This window comes from Bos grunniens, chromosome 7 (genome assembly GCF_055505025.1).
Source record: "Bos grunniens cultivar Pamir isolate PY7600 chromosome 7, Bosgru_T2T1.0, whole genome shotgun sequence".
NCBI classification, from domain to species: Eukaryota; Metazoa; Chordata; class Mammalia; order Artiodactyla; family Bovidae; genus Bos; species Bos grunniens.
In genome coordinates, this window is record NC_141171.1 from 16,161,745 (window position 1) to 16,184,975 (window position 23,231).

At 46.1% G+C, this 23,231-nt stretch overlaps 1 protein-coding gene across 4 annotated transcripts in view; it reads right to left on the minus strand.

Moving 5' to 3' along the window:
- Window positions 1-4,374: 4,374 nt before the first annotated feature.
- Window positions 4,375-23,231, minus strand: part of INSR (insulin receptor) — a 145,624-nt gene continuing 126,767 nt past the window's right edge. For 2 of the 4 annotated variants that reach the window (XM_086409498.1, XM_086409496.1), the window contains 8 exons: window positions 20,669-20,768; window positions 19,279-19,346; window positions 16,134-16,378; window positions 14,320-14,430; window positions 14,067-14,226; window positions 12,643-12,772; window positions 12,190-12,324; window positions 4,375-9,368 (listed from right to left, as the gene is read on the minus strand). In XM_086409498.1, coding sequence (XP_086265624.1) covers window positions 9,014-9,368; window positions 12,190-12,324; window positions 12,643-12,772; window positions 14,067-14,226; window positions 14,320-14,430; window positions 16,134-16,378; window positions 19,279-19,346; window positions 20,669-20,768 — 1,304 coding nt within the window. In that variant the 3' untranslated portion in view covers window positions 4,375-9,013. Of the gene's footprint in view, window positions 9,369-12,189; window positions 12,325-12,642; window positions 12,773-14,066; window positions 14,227-14,319; window positions 14,431-16,133; window positions 16,379-19,278; window positions 19,347-20,668; window positions 20,772-23,231 lie in introns of all 4 variants that reach the window. The other 2 variants (XM_086409497.1, XM_086409495.1) reach the window with 1 other exon arrangement.

Consider the following 23,231-nt stretch of genomic DNA (forward strand, 5'->3'; position numbering starts at 1 on the left):
AGGGAGCTAAGATCCCACATGCCTCGTGGCCCCAAAACCGAAAGCTAAAACAGAAGCAACATTGTTCAGTTCAGTTAAGTCCTCAGTTGTGTCTGACTCTTTGTGACCCCATGGACTGCAGCACGCCAGGCTGCCCTGTCCATCACCAACTCCCAGAGCCTATTCAAACTCATGTCCATTGAGTTGGTGATGCCATCCAACCATCCCATCCTCTGTCGTCCCCTTTTCCTCCCACCTTCAATCTTTCCCAGCACCAGGGTCTTTTCCTATGAGTCAACTCTTTGCAACAGGTGGCCGAAATATTGGAGCTTCAGCTTTAGCATCAGTGCTTCTGGTGAATATGCAGGGTTGACTTCTTTTAGGATTGACAGTTGGCTGTCCTTGCAGTCCAAGGGACTCTCAAGTCTTCTCCAACACCACAGTTCAAAAGCAACATTGTAACAAATTCAATAAAGACTTTAAAAAATGGTCCACATTAAAAAAATCTTAATAAATAAATGTAAGGTGACTGATTAGGTTTGTATTTTAAACCATTGATAGTAACTAACATCTTGTGATTGGGTTATGGAGACAAAGTTTGGGATCCCAATAAATTGCTCTTTTATTGCAGTTTATCACTTAAAAAGTGATATATTTGCATAAGTATAGTTTAGTGGATCCGTTTCAAATGTTTCAGAAAGTAAAGCTTTAGTGTTTGAATAGTTTGTTATATGAACTGGTGTGGATTTGACACTGGTTAATGACCTTCAGCTTTCTGTCCTTGTCTCACATCAGCTTGGTGATGTTCCAGAATCCTGTTCTCAATGTGTGGTGCCTGTAATAGTGTCATCAACATCACCTGGGAACCTTTTAGAAATGAAAATTCTCCATCCCCATCCCAGATCACTTGGGTTGAGGTCGAGCCATCTGAATTTTCAAAACCCTCTAGATGATTGTGATACAGTTTACAACTGGGGATACATTTTTCCAAGGAAGGGAGAGGAGACTTCAAATGAGCTGATGGGTAGCTTCAATGGGTAGCAGTCTTGGTCCAACATTTTGTCCAAATGTCACATTCCATTTTGCATCTAAAAAGAAAGCTCGAAAATATGTCTCAACCTCACAGAGAAAACAAGGAGACAGTGAGACTGAAGCCAAGCAGAAAAAAAATTTTGGTTTATGCTCTAAACATCATGTATGGATGTGAGAGTTGGACCATAATGAAGACTGGGCACTGAAGAATTGATGGCTTTGATTTATGGTGCTGGAGAAGACTCTTGAAAATTCCTTGGACTGCAAGGAGATCAAATCAGTCAATCCTAAAGGAAATCACCCATGAATATTCACTGGAAGGACTGATGCTGAAGTTCCAATACTTTGGCCACTTGATGTGAAGAACCGACTCATTGGAAAAGACCCTGATGCTGGGAAAGCTTGAAGGCAAAAGGAGAAGGGGACAGCAGAGGATGAGATGGTTGGATGGTAGCACCCACTCAACGGACATGAATCTGAACAAACTCCAGGAGCTAAAGAAGGGCAGAGAAGCCTGGTGTGCTGTAGTTCACGGGATCAGAAAGAGTCGGATACAACTTAGCCGTGTAACAACCACACAACTAGACGCCAAGGAGTGCTGACCAGCTGAATGTTCCAGAGGACAGGAACTAGAATCATTTTCTGTCCTGACAGTCAGTTCAGATGCAGTGGAGGTGAGGAGACCTTGGAGGAGCCCCAGCAAGTCTGTGGGAATAAGAGACTAAAAGGACTCCAGGGTTGTAGCCACAAAGAACTTTTATCTGTTTGTATTTTATCTTACCTTTTTAAAAGACTTTTTTGATGTGGATCATTTTTTAAGTCTTTATTGAGTTTGTTACGATATTGTTTCTGTTTTATGTTTTGAGGCTGCAAGTTGAAGATCAAGGTGTCTGCCAAGCTGGTTCCTCCTGAAGGCAGTTTGCTGGTGGTTTTGGCATTCCTTGGCTTGCAGACTCTTCTCCCCAGTTCCTGTCTTCATCTTCACAAGGCGCTCTCCGTGTGTGTGTGTATGTGTGTGTGTCTGTGTCCAATTTTCCCCCTTTTATAAGGGCCATCATCGTATCAGATTAGGGACCCAGCCTACTCCAAGATGACCTCACCTTAAACCTGAACAAATTACATCTACAATGTAATTTTCAAATAAGCTCACATTCTAAGGTGCTGGAGATTAGGACTTGGAGATAATCTCTTTTAGGCAGTGGGGGACACAACTGAACCCTCAACTTGTATTTAGGCACAAGGGTCAGGCATTTGTATCCCTGGCCAGTCATCAAATGTGGCTTCTCCTAGGGAGGGGACATAATGTTGGACCAAGCAGCTCCCTTAAGCCTTGGAAAGTTCTGGCAAAAAGGACTCAGTTGTGAGCCCCAATACTCTTGCCTAGAAAATCCCATGGACAGAGGAGCCTGGCAGGCTACAGTCCATGGGGTTGCAAAGAGTAGGACACAACTGAACGACTTCACTGCAAGCCCCAGCAGACAACCTCCCTGGTAGCTTCTGAAGAGGTGGTCTGGGTGGTGCAGCCTGGTGTCAGCCAAAGTGGCCTCCTGTGAGTCTCTGATTATAACAAGGGCTTCTAGAGGTAGGTGAGATTGAAGATTCTGGGTGAGTCACCTTGAGGACCCAATCTCAGGCAGAACAGTCAGCTTCATGGGGTGGGAGGGTAGAACCACATCCCAGGGGATGAGTCAGCAGCACCCAGGAGGTTGGAGATCCACAGCTAGAAAATCTGGATCTCATCACACAGAGTGTAGGCCACAACCAACAGTGTCATCCATGCTAAGAGTATCACATTCCTCTTTTTTTTTAATTTGTAGTTCAGCATCCCATTGGGATGCCGCCTCCTCTAGGAAGTCTCCTGGATAGTCTTTTCGAAAATTTTTTATTTATTTTATTTGGGGCCATTATGGGTCTCCACCTCTGTGCGGGCTTTGTTCTAGCTGCAGTGAGTGCAGGCTACTGCCCAGTTGCACTGTGCGCGCTTCTCATTGTGGTGGCTTCCTTCGCTGCTGAGCACCGGCTCTAGGGTGAGTGGAATCAGCAGCTGCAGCTCCTGGGCTCTAGAGTACAGGCTCAATAGTTGCAGTGCACGGGCTTAGCTGCTCTGCACCCTGTGAGCTCCTCCTGGATCAGGGATTAAATCCGCCTCTCTTGCAGTGGCAAGTGGATTCTTTACCACTGAGTCACCAGGGAAGCCCCATCACTTCCCTCCTGCAAGAAGTTTGGAGATACCAAAGCTTCCATATGCTTCCTCTTGCTTGTGACAACTATCTCATCTGTCATGCTGCTCACATTTGAGTTGGAGCCAGGGTCCCAGGGACCCAAAGCTGCAGTCGTCTCTTGGCCATGGGTTCGAGGAGTCTGAGTGGCCCCTCTGAGAAGATACCACCCGCCCAGCTTCTCACTCAAGACTGAAGCATCTTTGAGATCCTCTCCTGGGGAGAAAAACATTTTCCCTTTCCCAAGAGGCTTCTATTGAATTTCACAAACCCAGGGAGGCACAATTCAGGCTACTACCTAGCAGTGGCATCAGTTTCTTGGTGGTGAGGAACCTGGAGGGGTATGGGGGATAAATATTACCTTATTTGATCTTCACTATGGTCATATGGCTTCCCCAGTGGCTCAGTTGTAAAGAATCCACTTGCCAATGCAGGAGACACTGGGTTGGGAAGATCCCATGGAGAAGGAAATGGCAACCCACTCCAGTACTCTTACCTGGAAAATCCTATGGACAGAGGAGCCTAGCAGGCTACAGTTCATGGGATTGCAAAGAGTTGGACATGATTGAGTGTGCACGCCCACACACACTTAGTCACACACATGGTCAGATGAAGCAAGGTCTATCATCCTCAATCATTGAAGGGTAAAGTGAGAAGTGTGGGTGATTGTTGCTGGACTGACTCTCACTCACACCCTCAACCGAAACCCTCAGACAGACCTCCCTCCCCTGAGGCTGACTCTGGGCTCCTCTGTGTGACTTCTTTTGGGCCAGTGGCAAACACTGCACTGGCCAGCTACTCTGCATCTAAGCCTCCAGCATGGTGGAATGGAGCAAGATCTTGGGGTTCCCTGGTATTCTTAGGGTTAGCGTTTGGAACCTGGGGAGGCTTGGGGTCCCTGAGGTGGCAGGTCCTTACCAACTAGGATAGAAATAGCTCGGTATGTAAAGGGTTGATTCAACTGTACAGGTATGGATCAGTGGATTATCCCTTACCCTGATGGCAAAAATATTTAACCTCCTGATTCACTGTTACGAAGAACCTAGGGATTTGTCTCCTCTCATAACAAACACCCACAACACCCCAGGGATTCGGCTTAACACAGTTCACAAGTCCTGGCTTGGACACCACACAGGAACAAGAGTATTCTCAGATAATTTATTCCGAATTTTCATATAAACAGGTAATTATCCCATATTTTACATGCAGAGCAATTTTGATATTCAAAAAAAAAAAAAAAAGGCATATTCTGTATATGGTGCTACTTGGTTCTTGTAGGAAAACATTGAAAAATATAAGAATTGAGCTTTCAGTGGGTCTTGTGTCTCTGAGTTGATTTCCGCATAAGCCGAGGCACAGGAGGTGTCTGCTGCTGACAGGCAGGGCTTGGACCCCTGCCCCCACCCCGCCAGGCACACAAGGTAGAGAGTAGACGAGCCATTCCTGAATATGTGTGGACACACTCGCTTTGGGGGTGGGGGAGGGAATACTGTTTCCTTTCTTCTCAAATGGGACCAAGAGCCCTGGGTTCCTGATTTGAGTTTTAACAAGGATTTTTAGGGCCCAAACCCAAATAAAAATGTGACCAGAGCCTGGTTCTGGACCTTGACTGGTATAAGAAGATGACAGTGAGCTCAAGAAGCCATTGGTTCCCTCTGTCTCTGGGGGACCCCTAAGGAAACATTCACCTCCAGGTACAGCCTTGGAATGTCCATTGCATTCCTTACTGTCTTTTAAAGAACAAATGCCCATCTGTCCCCAACCTCAATTCTGGTGTAGATCAATATTCTCAAGAACATTCCAGAAGGTTTTCTGAAGGGATATCATTCTATGGGCATCATTCATATATATATGATCAGCGCAACCCCATCCCCCTACTCCGAACAAAATCATCATTTCTGAATCACCTGTTTGTCAAGTGGCACTCGAACCCCCTCTACCCACCACAAAGAAGAAAAAGATTGTCATTTGGGGGACTACAGCACATCCACTCATGTACCCAGATGGAGAGCACGGGCCAAACCCTGCCCACTGATCAACCTTATGGCTGTTCCAGATAAACACCTCCCAACCCAACAAGCACATTTCACGGCAGACCATCTACTCTGGTTGGAGAGATGGAGATCTGCCCAGCAATTGGAGGCAGTCTCCAGTGGTCTCAGGGTTGTTTGTGCAGACCTTCGCATCAATTCCCACATTTCCTTTCAGTTGTGCTCAACATCTAGCCAGAGAACCAGCAACACTTCTCGCTTCTTACTAGCTTAAAAGGACAGAAAAGCACCCAGGACAGCTCCCAGAATACAAACGTTTCCAGACGTGCGTTTGACATCACTGATCCAGGGAGGAACTACTATATGTTGATTTTGCCACACAAACAAAAAGGGGTTTTTAAAATAATGAGACACCTTAAAAACAAACAACAAAAAATTCAACCAAAGCTGGCTTTGTTGCCTTTTTTTAAATAATCATCACTACAATTCTCCAGGACATCCATTTTGAGGACTGAATTCTGTTTCGACAGAGTCCACATTATCTGATGCAAAAGGAGGCTGTGATCCAAGCCTGCTTGATCTTTCACTGCAGCAGCAGAGATAGCTAAATGAAGTCAGGGAAATTCCATTCACAAAGGGCAGGCCCAGCACTTTACAGTACCTCTCCAGGGCAAGTGGAGAAAGGTGACTCTGCTGGGGTGGTGCCTACAGGTTTAAGAAGGGCAGTGAGGTCTGGTGCGTACGACAGCATTTCTGCTGGCTCCATCCAGGCTTACACGTGGGTTGTCAAAGTCCCTAAGGTCAAACCGTATCAGCTTGAAGTCAACCAAACCAAAATGAGAGGGTCCAAGGTTTTGTTGCTAAAAAAAATGTGTTCAGCCTCTCGGTGGGTTTAGGGTTGAGATTCTCAATATCTCCCTTCCCACTTAGAGAATAAAAACAGACACTGCATTGAGTGCTTGTGTGTAAAGTTCCCAAGATAATGATATGTCCCCCACCCAAAGCATCTCAGCCTAAAAAGAGTGGAAATAAACCATGGAGAGCCTAGGGCACCTAGATGCTCACACACCACAGAGATTCTAAGGGGAAAGGAGCATGCTGGCTGGATCAAAGACTGTCTGTGTCTCAACACTGCAGCTTCCCTCATCAGCTAAGGGTAGCTCAGAACTGGATACATCAGATACATCGTGATGGCCTGAAACTTGCTTCATTCTTGAGGGCCATGGTGTCAATAGATGGAGGATCAAACAACAACAACAACAAAAAAAAAGGAAGATTAAATTCAGAGGTGAAAAATATCAGCCAGGAAAAGGATCTGTGCTCACATGAAAGCCGTACTTCAGCCCCACTCCCTCCCTCAAAATTCTTACTGGTCCCTGGCATTCGGAATCAGCTGATACGAATCTTCCCTGATTCAGATCGGATCCAGACAGAATTCTGAAGTCTCAAAGATGTCCATTATTGAACCACATCCTAACAATACACTGAGGTAGACTGTGCTGGGAAAAAAAAATCATTACCCCACATTCACCTGTTTATTTTTCTTTGAAAAAAAAATTTTTTTTTACATGCTCTCCATTTCTTATGAAAGTGATTTTTTACAGTGATTTTTATATATTAAAATAAATAATTTTCCCCTAATATAAGAAAACCTTTCTGAATTAGAAAAATGTGAAAATTGCTGCTACCGTAGTATATGGCCACTACAAATTTACTACGAAAAGAACAAAATACCTAGATCTACGTGTTTTGTCCTTTTTAACTTACATACAGATCCTCGTCTATGTACAAAATAAATTTGGCGAAAATAATTTCTGTGCTCCTTGTACCCAATCACTGAGGCTCCCTGGAAATATTCTGACATGCTGTCATTTCTGAAATCGTATAAATAAGATAGCCAGAGGCAACTGGGATGCGTGTCTACCTGTGTTCTTCATCAAGAACTGAGAAGGTTCGGAGGTCACCATGGCATCCCAGGTGTTTTGAAGCCCACAGTTCTTGAGAAGAGAAGGAAAGCAGTCTTAGACTCGTGAGAAAATGCACTCGAGAGATAACCTGTGGGTGATGATTCGGATGAACTATGGCAATGAGTCCATCATGTTCTGTATTTGAGCAGCAGTCATTCTTCCCCCAGAAGGGAAGCAGCTGTGGCATCACGCCCATTCTCATGCTCTCCGTAGTGTGAAGGTCCTTAGCGGTTTCTCCTCTGGACTTGACTCTCAGGAACTGCACGATCGTTAAGTACCTGAGAATTCAGCTCAGGCTTCACACCTGGTCCAGTTGAGGTCACTGGGCGCAGAGCAGCTTCTGGGAGCTCAGTTCTGAGGACGGTCGGATGCCCTGAGGGCGGAGGGGACCGGCAGGCACGTCTTCATATTGCTAGTGTTTTCAAAGTCCATCCGTGCTGTCCCACTTTGAGATCTAATGGTGCCAAATTTGCACAATCCCTGTGGGACATGGACATCCCGCTGAGGAAGCTTGAGAGGTACACACAGAGAACCAGAAGATCCAGGAGCCACAAGTGTGTTTGAAGGCAGGGCTCAGCTTTTCAGAGCAGAAACCAAACCATCCATCAAACCCCATCGCCCACACGCTCAGTGTGGCCTCACCACAATGTCCAGAGGATTAGCAGCTAACGTGGCTTTAGTCCCCAAAAAAATGGATGCCTTGAAGACCAAGCAAAAGGCCACCGGTGCCTGGCCCCTCCTGCCCCACACAGGCAGACAAACCCATACGCCCTACCTCCCACCCCAGGAAATGGTCAATAATTTATGAGGCTGATACTGGAGATTCTTTTTAAAAATTAAATATGTTACAAATATATTCTCAAAACTCTTCATCATCTCAGTTCTTGTTTTTCTTTTCTTCTTCTTTTTTAAAATCTTTTCTATGTCCTGGCTTTGTTTGGTCTTGAAAAGATCCATTATCACTCCAAATGACTCCCATGGCTCCCAGAAAACATTTTTCACCAAAGTTAAGGGAGAGTAGAATCCTGAGGCTCCATCTGGGACAGAAAAATTTGTTGAGGGCACAGTCTCCCAGTAGATAAGAAGGAAGGGGTCGGGGGTGGAGGAAGCAGGGCTCACGTACTCCAGGAGAGCTGAACCTTCGTGGGCTGATCCCCAAAGTGTCCACTCAGCACACATGATTTGCACACGCGCGCATACACACACACACACACACACACACATAAGTGCATACATGAACCACACACCAGGACTGCAGACCCATATCCAAAGTACAAAAGCAGCAGCTATTGGTCAATTTGAGGAACTGGTTTTGTGAAGGAAAAAAACAAAAAACAATCCTTCACCCTGGATGAAAAAATACTTTCCTGAAGCCCACTCTGTAAAGCTTGGAATTCTACTAGAACTGGGTTTGTTTCTTTCTAACTTTTGTTTCATAAACAAGATTTATGTTTTATACTGTAGCTCAGACACCAGCAAAAAAAAAAAAAAAAACTTTGTAAAAATAGATGCTTTCTTTTAAACTACTAGGGAAAATAATAATAATAATAATAACATCTGGGCTTGAAACCTCGGTGGCCCAAAAGGACAGCAGCCGTGGAAACCCCCTCCCCATCCAGGTTCACAGTTAAGTGCTCAGATGACAAGTCAAATAGGCAATGGAACCACTGCGTTTGAAGTCAGAAGAGGAACTGAAATGGATAGTCGTGATCTCTGAGCTCCGTTTGACACTGTGGCAGAGTTAGGTGGAAATCCTGAGTTTTCTGGAGGCCTTTGAACCAGAGGGAAGTGTAGACAGGAACCCTTCCCCCACTAGCAGGGGTTGTTAGGAAGGATTTGACCGGGGCAAAGTCAGAATCCGTCCGTTTTTCTTGCCCCCGTTCATGTGGGTGTAGGGGATGTGCTCGTCATAGTTTCGCTTTAGCCCCAGCGCCGACCCTCCATCCCGGCCCCCGGCCTCCTCTCTCTGCGCGTGCGAGGCCCGGTCCAGGGGCACGCTCTCCATGTCCTCAAACTCCATCTCCAGCTCCTCGCTCTCGGGCGCCTTGTTCTCCTCGCTGTGGAAGAAGGACACTTCGGGAAAGCTGGGGTGCAGGTCGTCCTTGAGCAGGTCCACGATCTCCAGGAAGGTTGGACGCATCTTGGGGTTGAACTGCCAGCACATCCGCATCAGGTCGGTGCTGCGGGACAGAGAGGGGCACGTGGAGGGTGAGGCCCCGGGGGTCCCCGCCAAGCGGCCCTCCTTCCCCGACCCCGCGCCTGCGGTGCACACACACCCACGCGGACAAGTGCTGACCTCAGGAGGGTCAAGCAGAAACAACCATTCTAAGGGCGTGAAAGATGGTTTCAAAAAGAGAGCCAAGGGTTTCCCAAACAAGATCCACAAGGGCCTCTCCTGATATTGCCACTTGGTGAAGACCAATCAGGTCCGTCTTTTTTTGTTTGTTTTTTAAATTAGAGTTGATTTACGATGTTGTGTTAGTTTCAGATGTACAGCAAAGGGATTCAGATATATATTTTTGTTGCTGTTGTTGTTCAGTCGTTAAGTCATGTCCAACTCTTTAGGACCCCACAACTACAGCCCCCCAGACTCCGCTGTCCATCCACTTCTCCAGGCAAGAATACTGGAGTGGGCTGCCATTGCCTCCTTCAGGGAATCTTCCAGACCCAGGGGTCGAACCTACATCTCCTGCGTTGGCAGGCAGATTCTCTACCACTGAGCCACCAGGGAAACCCTCAGATATATTGGGTTAGTCAAAAAGTTCGTTCAGATTTTTCTGTAAGATGTTATGGAAACAAACATGTTGGTCAAGTCCATATATATATATATATTGTTTTTCAGATTCTTTTCCCTTATAGGTTATTACAAAATATTGAATATAGTTCCCTGTGTTATACAGTAGGTCCTTGTTTTTCTATTTTGTATTCAGTACTGTGAATCTATTAACCCCAAGCTCTTATTTTATCCCTCCCCCCTCCTTTCCCCTTTGGTAACCGTAAGTCTGTTTTCTGTGTCTGTAGGTCTATTTCTGTGGGTTCATCATTTTATATACACATTGTTGCTCAGAATGAGGGCAGCTGGGTGGACCCACCATAGAGGGCCAGCTCTGAGCAGGTGTTCTGCAAGCCCAGTCCCCACTCTCTGGAGAAGGGGAGGAGAGGAGGGGGCAGGGGACTCTGACTTTACTTAGGATAGGACCCAGGGGCTCAGGATTTCCATTTTACCTCTTCCTCTCACTATTGTAACTTCTTTCAGGGCAGGAGTTGACAAACTTCATCCCGTGGACCAAATCTGGTCCTCCAAGTGTTTTTGTAAATAAAGTTTTATTGGCACGTAGCTACACCCATTCAATTATGCATTGTCCCCGGCTGATTTGAACTGCAAGGCAGAGAACTGCCAGGCCCACAAAGCTGGAAATACGATATGGCCCTTTAGAGGAAAAATTGGCAGGCCCCCACCCTAGGGGCACTAATTTCCTCCTGACATAGCCAGGAAAGAAACTTCATGGAGCAATGTTTAGAAATATTTTGCTCAGAGTTTCCAAGGAATTCTGCTTCATACTTTTTTACATGTGAGATTTCTTCAAATTAGGTTTTCTAAACTGATCTCTTATTCTTGTGAGGATGAAGCATCAAAATGGCCTTCTTCCATGCATTTTTTTCAGGAAGGCAAACTTTTTTTTTTTTTGCGGAAACACTGGTAAAGAAATATTACATGCAATAAGCAATGCATAGTAAATGCTTATTGTAGAAAGGTAGAAAACACCCAACAATATAGTGAAAATACAGCTTGCATACAGCTCTCCTTCAGATATAATCTCATCTTTTCTGTCTGGATACATTCGGAAATGCAATTTATACACACTTACTACACTTAGCATTTTAACATAAGCTAGACCACTGACTTACAAAATATTTCATAAGCATCATTTGAAATGTCAATTACTATAGTGTATTATTTTATCAAATTACTTTATTGATTATTTTATAAATTTACTTGCCAGTTCTCATATTGGTGGATGTTTAGATCATTTCTTTCTTTCTTTTTTTTTTTGGAGACTTTAAATAAAATTTCTGTGAGTAGCTATTATTATAATGGGCTTTCTTGGTAGCTCAGTGGTAAAGAATCTGTCTGCCAATGCTGAAGACTTGGGTTTGATCTCTGGGTCAGGAAGATCCCCTGGAGAAGGAAATGGCTACCCACTCCAGTATTATTGTCTGGGAAATCCCATGGACAGAGGGGCCTGGAGGTTCATGGGTCATGAAACAGTTGGATACAACTTAGCAACTAAATGATAACAAACAAAAAATTCTTACAATAGAGTGATATGAATGACTATCTAGCCATTCCATTGACAGCAGTGAATATCATAACTCTTCCTTCTTTCCCTCTCTTCTTTTTATTGCTAATTAGGAAAATAGTACTTTCCTTTATTTTACTTTACATTTATTGGACTATTACGATGCTGGACAATTTTGCAAGTGTTTATTGATGTGCATTTGATGTTTGTGTTGTACATCTGCTCCTGCAACAAAAATTTAAGACAAATATTGGAAGGGGATATGTTGTACGTACCCCTGAAGTTTTGGTGTTTACAATTTGTGAATTCTTTTTTCCACTTTCAATGAGATATAATAAGAATATGTAGTTAAATGTAAGTCTCCACCCCAGCGCTCCAGTTTTAGTCCCCAAATAACCACTGCTGTGCAGTTTCCTCTACAACCTTCCAAAGATATGAAAGGCAATAAAGCACACATGTAATGATATAATACACAAGCATGTAGTAATATGTAGACACAACATGCAGATCCAAGTGTGCATGCAAAAAGCAAGCAAAAACACACAGACAGACATCATATAAAACACAAATGTGCATTCAAAGATAAAACTTGCAAACACAAACACACATAGACATACAATATGCAAACACGAGTATCCATGCAAAAGGCACAGACTTTTGAATAAGCACCCCACACGCTACACCGCCTTTCTACACTTACACTCTCTCTGGACAATTGTCAGGTTGATCCAGGTACCCTCCATCCATGACAAATTTCAGCACCTGCTCATTTGATAGACCTTGGTAAGGCTGTTCTGCCAAGCTGGTAATTTCCCAAAGGACCACACCAAAAGACCTGCCAATGACAGTTGGGAGTAGTAACAATGAAGCCATTAAAATAAACACACACACCCTTTCTTGGCTTACTAGAACCTGGGTGGCCAGTTCTCTAAACAGTTCATGCTGCAGTTCAGAAATTCCTATAAGACTAATCTTCATTGGAATGTCACAGCAGTTGTGCAAGGGTCCCCCAGACATGCTATCCCTTCCTTTCCTTGATGGAGAGGCCATGAAGAAGTCAGTTTTTAAGTGACTCCTCTCTTGCTGGTCATAGTATCAGAGCAACCTGGAATTCAAGTGCAGTGTTCTTTCCGCCAGCCCACACATAACTCACCACATGTCTGAAGAGGTGGTGAAGACTCCGTCCTTCAGGGATTCAGGTGCCATCCACCGCACGGGGAGCAGACCTTTGCCCCCTTTCCGGTAGTAATCCGTTTCATAGATGTCTCTTGTCATTCCAAAGTCTGACAATAAACAGTTCACATGCTCTTAGCCTTCAGCTGTGACCCAGCTGTCTGCCGTTTTTACTCCCCCAGCCTTGGCAGAGCTCTTGAGTTCACCTGCCCCAGGTGTGAGCTCACATGGATCACAGCCAAATACAGTGAGAGTGGATTCTGAGGGTACTCAGAGGAGGGGGGGGGTGGGTCACCACTTAAAAGGAAAGAAAAGAACCACCAAGCAGCAAAGAAGCGATGTTCTGACCTGCAACATGGGGATCTCAATCTTAGCAAAACTTCTTTCCTACCTACGACCTCATAGGCAACCCACGCTGAACTTTTCACCTTCTGCAGCCAACCTACTGCTCCCCATTGGATCTGGCCCCACTACCCACCTAGCTGCGCAGCCAGAAACCAAAGGCTGGGTCCTCGCTTCACAACCCCTTGTCCTCACACCCCACAGAAAAGACAGAGTTTCAGCCTCCTCATGTGTGAGTGCTAAGTCGCTTCAGTCGTGTCTGACTCTTTGTGACCCCACAGACTGTAGCCTGTTAGGCTTCTCTGTCCATGGGATTCTCCAGGCATAAATACTGGCTTGGGTTGCCATTTCCTCCTCCAGGAGATCTTCCCAACCCAGGGATCGAACCCGCAGCTCTTATGATTCCTGCCTTGGCAGGTGGGTTCTTTATCCTGAGTGCTACCTGGGAAGTTCTAAATTAGTTCACTGAATTTTAATTATTTTATTTTACTGAACTAATTTTATTTTATTTTACTGAATTAACCTCATTCTATTGTACTGAATTTAAATTCATTTAAATTAGTTCACTGAATTTTAATTATTTTATTTTATTGAATTAATTTTATTTTCCTGAATTTTTAAATTTTGTTTTACTGAATTTAAATTATTTTTATTTACTTTTACTGAATTTATTTTATTTTACTGTGCTGCTTGGTGCAGATAAAAACTGCAAGCTGCAGGGAATTCCCTGGGGGTCCAGTGGTTAGGACTCTGAGCTGGGAACCAACATCCCAGAAGCCATGTGTCCAGGCCAAAAATTGCAAGTTTCTCAAGGGCAGAAAAATTATGGTGACTTAGTCAACCTTACCCCTGTAACACCTCCTGCAGCCACCAGCACAAATACTACTTAAAGAAGTGAATGAATGAAGTAAAGAACAAATGCAATTAAACCACAGCATGAGGGTGAGCCCCCATCCCAAACCGTGCCCCTTCCCACTACTAGAAAAGATTGAAGTGCTCACTATAGACAACCGAAGCCAAAAAGCCTGGGTCACACATTTCAAGGCAGAAAGCCAGACGCACCTCCAATTTTGACTGTAAAGTCGTGGGCAACCATGCAGTTCCGGGCTGCAAGATCCCGGTGCACGAACTTCTTAGCGTTCAGGTATGCCATCCCATCGGCGATCTCTGCTGCCATCTGAATCATTTCTTGCAGGGTAGGCGGAGGGCGGCCGGGGTTATTCTAAAGTTGAAACAGGGGGGGCATGTTCAGCCACACATGTGCCTGAGGCCCAGGAGCGCTGGGTGCCCTGCCAGGTACCTGGAGACAGCTCACCTCAGCCTCAGGCCGCAGGGAACGGAGGTAACTCTTCAGGTCTCCGTGAGCCATCAACTCCATCACCACCAGCGTTGGCTGGCCTTTGGACACCACCCCCAGGAGGCGGACCTGTGGAATAAGCAGGGGCCGGGCAGATTCTTGAATGAGGGTCTGTGAGAAGATGTCCACCCACCTGGGTCTTTCTGTCTGGTACCTACATCACACCCAGCACACTGGTCCTGAGTGGCCTGTAGGAAGCCCGAAGAAACACCAAGGTCAACATCTTGTTGGATTTGGGGTGAGGGAGCGAGTGGCTACTGTCCTGGATGAAAGTGAAAGTTCCTCAGTCGTATCTGACTCTTTGCGACCCCATGGACTACACAGTCCATGAAATTCTCAAGGCCAGAATACTGGAGTGGGTAGCCTTTCCCTTTTCCAGGGGATCTTCCTAACCCAGGGATCGAATGCAGGCTTCCCATGTTGCAGGCGGATTCTTTACCAGCTGAGCCACAAGGGAAGCCCAAGAATACTGGAGTGGATAGCCTATCTCTTCTCCAGTGGACCTTCCCGACCCAGCAATCGAATCGGGGTCTCCTGCATTGTAGGTGGATTCTTTACCAACCGAGCTATCAGGGAAGCTCCACTGTCCTGGATGGTACAGATGAAAATTGCAAGCCACAGGGAATTCCCTGGCAGTCCAGTGGTTAGGACTCTGTGCTGGGAACCAAGATCCCATAAGCCATGGGGCGAGGCCAAAAAAAAAGCAAGCTGCACAAGGGCCAAAAGAATCACAGTGGTTCGTTCAACCTTGTCCCTGCAACATCTCCTGCAGCGGCCTGCACAAATACTACTTAAAGAAGTGAATAAATGGCCGCTCCCAAACAGCAACATGCCAAGGCAAACCCTTGTGTCTCTGAGCCCACCTCCAGACCTTTGCATTAACTGTTCCCTCTGCCTGATGCTCTGTCCCCTCACCTGTCCCTCAACCCAGTCCCTACATCCTGGAGTCTTTGCTCAAATATACCTTTGCCACTGCTGCCTTCCCAAACCCCCAGCTCCGCCCTCCTCTCCCCTGTTGCCATAGCATCGTCTCCTCATGGGATGACATCATTAACTTGCTGGGTTTAGATTCTGTCTCCACTTCTGGATTGGGAGCTCCAGGAGGACAGACATCCGCTGCACCTCAGAGAAGAGAATGGAGCTCATATAGAGCAGGTGCTCCAAGAATATGCTTGGGGCAAGGATGAAAGGACTCAGGCTCAAGGGAAACTAAAGGAGTAGAAAGGCAGGGAGAGTCTGTGCTGACTGGGGAGTGGGGAGCAGGGATCAGGTGGACCACAGTGTTTAGAGGTTACATAGGAGCCAGGAAGAGGGAAGAGATAGAAGATTCTAGAAAGTGATGGGACAGCGAAAGGGTCTCACTCTAGGTGAGGTGGGAAAGGATGGGATTGGAGAAATGAGAAGGGAAGGGCCACCTCTGGGATGCTCAGCAGAGTGGGGGCTGGGCAGAAGGTCCACACCCAGCATCCTCAAGCTCTATGCATTAAGAGGAAGGATGGAGGAGATGGGATGAGAGAATGTGTGTTAAGGAAGCCTTTGCACTGTTGTGTTGGTTTCTGCCACATGACAAGCAAATCAGTCATAAGTATATATAGGCTCTAGGTGGTCACAAAGCACTGGGCTGGGCTCCCTGTGTTATATAGCAGCTTCCCACTAGCTGTCTATTTTGCACATGGTATTGTATTATCCTCCAACTAAAAATTTAAAAAACTAAAATAAAAATTAAAAAATAAAGACTTTTGTCCGCTCCCGGAGCCAGCAGGGGGACTTACCACATGGTGGCAGGTGAAGCCCTTCATGACCGAAGCCTCGTTGAGAAACTCGATCCGCTCTCGCAGGCTGGCTGACTCGTTGACCGTCTTCACTGCCACGCGCGTCTCCGCCTCACCCTTGACAATGTCCCTGGCGTTGCCCTCGTACACCATGCCAAAGGAGCCTTGCCCCAATTCTCGCAGGAGTGTGATCTTCTCTCGAGGCACCTCCCACTCGTCCGGCACATACACAGAGCATGGAAACACTACTCCTCACTTATCTACACAGCACCCTCAGCAGATCCTTCCGGGGTCCTGGCCACCTCCCACCCAACCTCCTCCTTGTAAATGTTCACTAAGTGGTTCCTGGGGTCCAGACCTTGCGCTGGGCAGTGGGCACAGGGCCAACAACAGGATGGACGGAGGTTCAGGAAGGAGCCATAATCAGTCCAGGGTCCTGGCCAGTAGCGTGCCAAGCTGAGCCTGAAACCTGTCTGATTTCAGAGTCCCCTTACCAAAGGATGCTACTTCCCATCTAAGCCTGTTGTTTCTGCAGAGTACCAAAAGGAAGGGGGAACACCCAGCCTGCCTGCCACCAGATAGGTGAGTGAGCCCACTCAAGACAACTCAGTGCCAGTGGATCTGCAAAAGGGCTACAGCCATGTGAGTGAGACCAGAAAAACCACCCAGCTGCGCACTGCCCAGCTGGCAAAGCCACCACACTTTGAGCCAATAGATAGTGGTTGTTTTAAGCCCCTAAGTTTGGAGTTGTTTGTTACACAGTGGCAAATAATTTGCAGACAAATACACAGTCTTAAGAAAAACCATGATGCTTCCTGCCCTCCTCTGCACCTGTTGCATGCTAAAATTATATCCCTCACACATTTATATGTTGATGTCCGAACCCAAGTTTTTCAGAATGTGACTGTATTTAGAGGTGGAATCTTTACAGAGATGATCAAGGTAAAATAAGGTCATTGCTGCTGCTGCTAAGTCACTTCAGTCATGTCCGACTCTGTGTGACCCCAGAGACGGCAGCCCACCAGGCTCCCTCGTCCCTGGGATTCTCCAGGCAAGAACACTGGAGTGGGTTGCCATTTCCTTCTCCAATGCATGAAAGTGAAAAGTGAAAGTCAAGTCGCTCAGTCGTGTCTGACTCTTAGCGACCCCATGGACTGCAGCCCACCAGGCTCCTCCATCCATGGGATTTTCCAGGCAAGAGTACTGGAGTGGGGTGCCATTGCCTTCTCTGAAATAAGGTCATTAGAGTGGCCCTAATCCAATCTGACTGGAGTCCTTGAAGAGATTAGGACACAGATACACACAGAGGGAAGATACAGGGAGAAGATGGCCATCTACAAGCCAAGGAGAGAGGACTCAGGAGAAACCAACCCTGCTAACACCGTGATCTCAGAGTTCCAGCCTCTGGGGCTGTGAGGAAATCAAACTCTTTTCTAAGCCGTCCAGTCTGAGTACAGCAGTCTAAGCAACACAATACCATCACCAATGGCTCTTGCAAGGACATTGGATCATACAAGAGCTCTGAACCCAAATGAACTTACACATACTCACTGGGGAGTCCCTCTCCCAGCCCCCAAGATCCCAGAGCTTGGACCTTGCCCTCTGTATCTCTTGGCCCAGAACTTCCTGGCCTTAAAGACCCACAAGCTGCAACTTCCAGCTTTCCCTGAGCACCTCTGTGCCTTCAGCCATTGCTGCAACCCCAGAAGGAAGCAGGATAATAGAGTGGAAGCAGAACACTGTGGGGGTTGATGGAAGCCCTGGGGTTCAGCTTTCCCATCTCTGACATGGTTAACAATGCCATTTGCCAAACAGAGAGAAAGGCTCTGGATCAACACTCACCCCTTCTTGCTCCTAGACTCTGTGCCTATTCCCACTGGGAATAACCCCCTTGTCTAGGTTCCCTATTCTGATGCTTTGAGGTCTTGCTGGTGCTAGAAGGACTGCCCTTCCTGGGGGTGGCCAATTCACACAGAGAGTAAATGAAGTGCCCGAGAGTCCACCTTTCATATGCAAAACAGCCAATCCAGAGCCCACATCCTAACCCCCTCCATCATCAGGCTCTCACACTCTGGGGCACCATCCCCCTGCCCTGATCATCCCAGGTCCAGTTAGGAGACAACCAGGGACAGCTCATATGCCCCAGATGCTGCTGAAATAGTTTTAGCTTGAATTAGCCCCTCTTATGTCTTGCCTCACCTTTCCCATGGAAAAGACAATAAAGCCTCTTACTAATATTTTTCTCCCACTCCCTCTGCCTCCTGACCAACCCTGGTGCTTCCCCATGTGGGCCTGCCTCCTGTTTCTCCAGGCTCCATGAGTCTACCTTTTTTCCTCATGACATTCACTTCTATATCTGCATGTTTTATCAGACTTCTTTGAAATGAATCCCAGGTATCCTTAAAAACACCACCCCTGTCTCCCAAAGCAGCATCCTGCCATGCAATAGTGTTCATGCCTTGAAAGTCGCTCTTTGATTTTTTTTTTTTTGCTGCATGAAGCATTTTAGAAGGTTGAAATGCAATAGCTGCCTTCGTGTCTAAAGGAACAGCCAAAGCTTTATCTACAAGGGTCACTCACTGCCCTTTGGTGCAGTCAAGGGAACATGGTCATCGGTCCTATGCTCCTGTCACCAGCATCAGCATCTTCCCCATATTCAGTGGCCACTAACAGCGGAGGTGCTGGTGGTACCCACCCAGCCTCCCATATTCCCCATCTGGTCCTTGCTTCTCGTTTGCCCCATCCCTCATCTCCAGTCTCCCATCTTGGCTTCTGACTCCACCTCCCAGCTTGGATGGCCTGTTTTGTCACCACTTTCTGGCTCTGACCCTTGGCACGCTCTCTAGCACAGGACCCGTGCTCTGTATCTCTACAGCTGCAGCACCAAGTTGAGGGTGTCTCAGCCCAGCCCAAGCACATCTAGATCATCTAGATCAGCCCATCCAAACAAGTGCCAGACGGCAGGTGTCTAATTGCTCCTGGTAACAGGGTTTCTGCACAAGGGGCAGGTGTGCCAACTCAAGGGAACAAGAAGACTCTTCTCAGCCCCCCAGGGTACCAACCCTTGACTGTCAATTGATGGAGATGGCAAAGGAAACCAAACAGAGGGGTTCTGGTCATCCACGGGCAAAGGGATAGAACTCACCATCGCTGGCACTGAGGTACTCTGGGTTTGAAGAAGCATACAGTGGTCCCAATGGCCCATCTGGCTGCCTGGATGAGAAGAATGGAGACATTCCATCTTGATAAACTCACAGGACTCTGTGAGTGTCTAGCAGGAGGATATAACCTCCCCAGAGCAAACAGCTACCCTTATTAACAGCAGCCACATAATCCTGGATACAGTCTGCGGTGAGGGTGGGGGATCCTAATTTTTTTTAGCAGAAGCCCATCAGATGGCTACTTAAGTGCATCAGCGTGGAACAGCTTACCCATAAACTATAATTTATGGCTGTCATTATAACATCTAAAAACTATTCACCCGCTGCTGTTCTGAAACCATCTCATTCTAGCTTATGAGAAACAACTGTTGAATTTTCAGGAAATTTGCAAGCCAGTTGTTAAATACAACCACCGCTTAAAATTAAATCACATAAGCCTACAGTTAAATATATTATCTTCAAAGCAAACGTAATGCATACTCAAAACTGGCCACTTCCTAATTATCACACTGTATCTTACACTCTTCAGTCCATCTCTGTTACCTTCTTTATTTAGATGGTTGCGTACATATGGCAGAAATACTATATGTTCATGAGTCACTGCACTGTGGTAGTTATTTAGTCGCTAAGCTGTATGCCTGACTCTTTTGCGACCCCATGGTCTGTAGCCCACCAGGCTCCACTGTTCATGGGATTTCCCAGGCAAGAATACTGGAGTGGGTTGCCATTTCCTTCTGCAGGGGATCTTCCCGACCCAGGGATCGAACCTGCATCTCCTGCATTGGCAGGTGGATTCCTTACCACTGAGCCACTGGGGAAGCCCCAGTAGAAACATGTCATTGTATTATTTGTCCAAATCCTTACAATGCACAACACCGAGAGTGAAGCATAATATAAACTATGGACTTTGGGTGATAACAATGTATGGATGTAGGTTTATCAGTTAGAACACTGATGTTGATAATAGGGGATCATGCATGGGTCAAGGGGTGTATGGGAAATTCTTATACTTTTGCCTCAGTTTTGCTGTGAACTGAAAACTAAGAAATCAAATCCATGTTTAAAAAAATGGATAAATTAAATCCTATCATAATGCATATGGCTTTCCCTGTTGGCTCAGATGGTAAACAATCTGCCTACAATGCAAGAGACCTGGGTTTGATCCGTGGGTCAGGAAGGTTCCCCTGGAGAAGGGAATCGCTACCCACTCCAGTATTCTTGCCTGGAGGATTCCATGGACAGTGCTGTCTGCCAAGCTACAGTCCATGGGGTTGCAAAGAGTTGGACACGACCAAGCGACTAACACACATGTAGGCATACTTTTCCCCAAGAGAGCTGATTGTTAACCACTTACCAGCACATCACCACACTCACCTCTTTCTCAGGAATAGACAAATACTTCCAATCACAACACTGAAGAGAAAGACAAAGATGAGGGGACCGATGATGATTTTTGCAATATTTGATGGCACGTCTACTGAAATAGAATAAGAAAATGTAGGGTTCTCATCAAAATGTGTTCACATCAAAGGTCATGCCAGAAAGCATATCTACACATCTAATGGGCCACTCACGCTTGTTCCCCTTCTCTAGTCCCTGAGTCAGTATCCCCTGCAGTGACCCCAGACCACTGCCCAGCGCCAGCTTTCTCCCTTCACCACCGGCTTCATAGACATGTAACCCAAGCCATCAGCTAGGTCCCCTACTCAGAAGGTCCTTGTTGGTTTTCAGTCACTAAGTCATGTCTGACTCTTTGAGACTCCATGGACTTTAGCCCTTCAGACTCCTCTGTCCATGGGATTTCCCAGGCTAGAATACTGGAGCAGGTTGCCATTTCCTTCTCCAAGGGATCTTCCCAGCTCAGGAATCATACCTGGATCTCCTGCATTGACAGGAGGATTCTTTACCCCTAAGCTACCAGATTAGAGATATTAGAGATACCAAGAGATACCAAGGGAACATTTAATGCAAAGACAATAAAGGACAGAAATGGTATGGACCTAACAGAAGCAGAAGACATTAAGAAGAGGTGGCAAGAATACACAGAAGAACTATACAAAAAAGATCTCTATGACCCAGATAATCACGATGGTGTGATCACTCACCTAGAGCCAGACATCCTGGAATGAGAAATCAAGTGGGCCTTAGGAAGCATCACTACGAACAAAGCTAGTGGGCGTGATAGAATTCCAGTTGAGCTATTTCAAATCCTGAAAGATGATGCTGTGAAAGTGCTGTGACTCAATATGACAGCAAATTTGGAAAACTCAGCAGTGGCCATAGGACTGGAAAAGGTCAGTTTTCATTCCAATCCCAAAGAAAGGCAATGCCAAAGAATGTTCAAACTACTGCACAATTGCACTTATCTCACATGCTAGCAAAGTAATGCTCAAAATTCTCCAAGTCAGGCTTCAACAGTAGTGAACCGTGAACTTCCAGATGTTCAAGATGGTTTAGGAAAGGCAGAGGAACCAGAGATCAAATTGCCAACATCCACTGGATCATTAAAAAAGCAAGAGAGTCCCAGAAAAATATCTATTTTTGCTTTATTGACTACGCCAAAGCCTTTGACTGTGTGGATCACAACAGACTGTGAAAAATTCTTAAAGAGATGGGAATACCAGACCACCTGACCTGCTTCCTGAGAAATCTGTATGTAGGTCAAGAAGTAACAGTTTGAATTGGACATGGAACAACAGACTGGTTCCAAATCAGGAAAGGAATACATCAAGGCTGTGTATTGTCACCATGCTTATTTAACTTATGTGCAGAATACAGCATGCGAAATGCCGGGCTGGATGAAGCACAAGCTGGAATCAAGATTGCCAGGAGAAATATCAATAACCTCAGATACACAGATGACACCACCCTTATTGCAGAAAGCAAAGAACTAAGCTTCTTGATGAAAGTGAAAGAGGGGAGTGAAAAAGTTGGCTTAAAACTCAACATTCAGAAAACTAAGATCATGGCATCTGGTCCCATCACTTCATGGCAAATAGATGGGAAAACAATGGAAACAGTGAGAGACTTTATTGTCTTGGACTCCAAAATCACTGCAGATGGTGATTGCAGCCATGAAATTAAAAGACGCTTGCTCCTTGGAAGCAAAGCGATGACCAACCTAGACAGCATATTAAAAAACATTGCTTTACTAACAAAGGTCCATCTAGTCAAACCTATGGTCTTTCCAGTAGTCATGTATGGATGTGAGAGTTGGACTGTAAAGAAAGCTGAGCACCCAAGAATTGATCCTTTTGAACTGTGGTGTTGGAGAAGACTCTTGAGAGTCCCTTGGACTGCAAGGAGATCCACCAGCCAATCCTAAAGGAAATCAGTCCTGAATATTCATTGGAAGGACTGATGCTGAAGCTGAAATTCCAATCCTTTGGCCACCTGATGTGAAGAACCAACTAATTGGAAAAGACCCTGATACTGGGCAAGATTGAAGGCGGGAGGAGAAGGGGACGACAGAGGATGAGATGGCTGGATGGCATCACCAACTCGATGGATGTGAGTTTGAGTGAACTCCAGGAGTTGGTGATGGACAGGGAGGCCTGGTGTGCTGCAGTTCATGGGGTCGCAAAGAGTCGACACGACTGAATGACTGAACTGAACTGAAGCTACCAGGGAAGCCCTCAGAAGGTCCTGCTCTCTGTTTAATGCTCTGCTCTTCCTGTCTTGAAAATCTTGACACTTTTTAAACCAGGGACCACGTCTTTTCAGTTTGCACTGAACCCTTCAAATTAAATAGCTTATTTCAATCCCAGCAGTACCTCTGGCAGATGAAAAATCCATCAGAAGTGCCCTGTGTGTGCCAGGGGGTCGTCCCAAAGAACTAAACCAACTGAAGAAACGTTATGCAGCCTTAATTCTAATTCTCATGCAAGGCTGAATTGTCTGTAATTACAAAAGCACCCATGTATTCAGACGCTTCCAA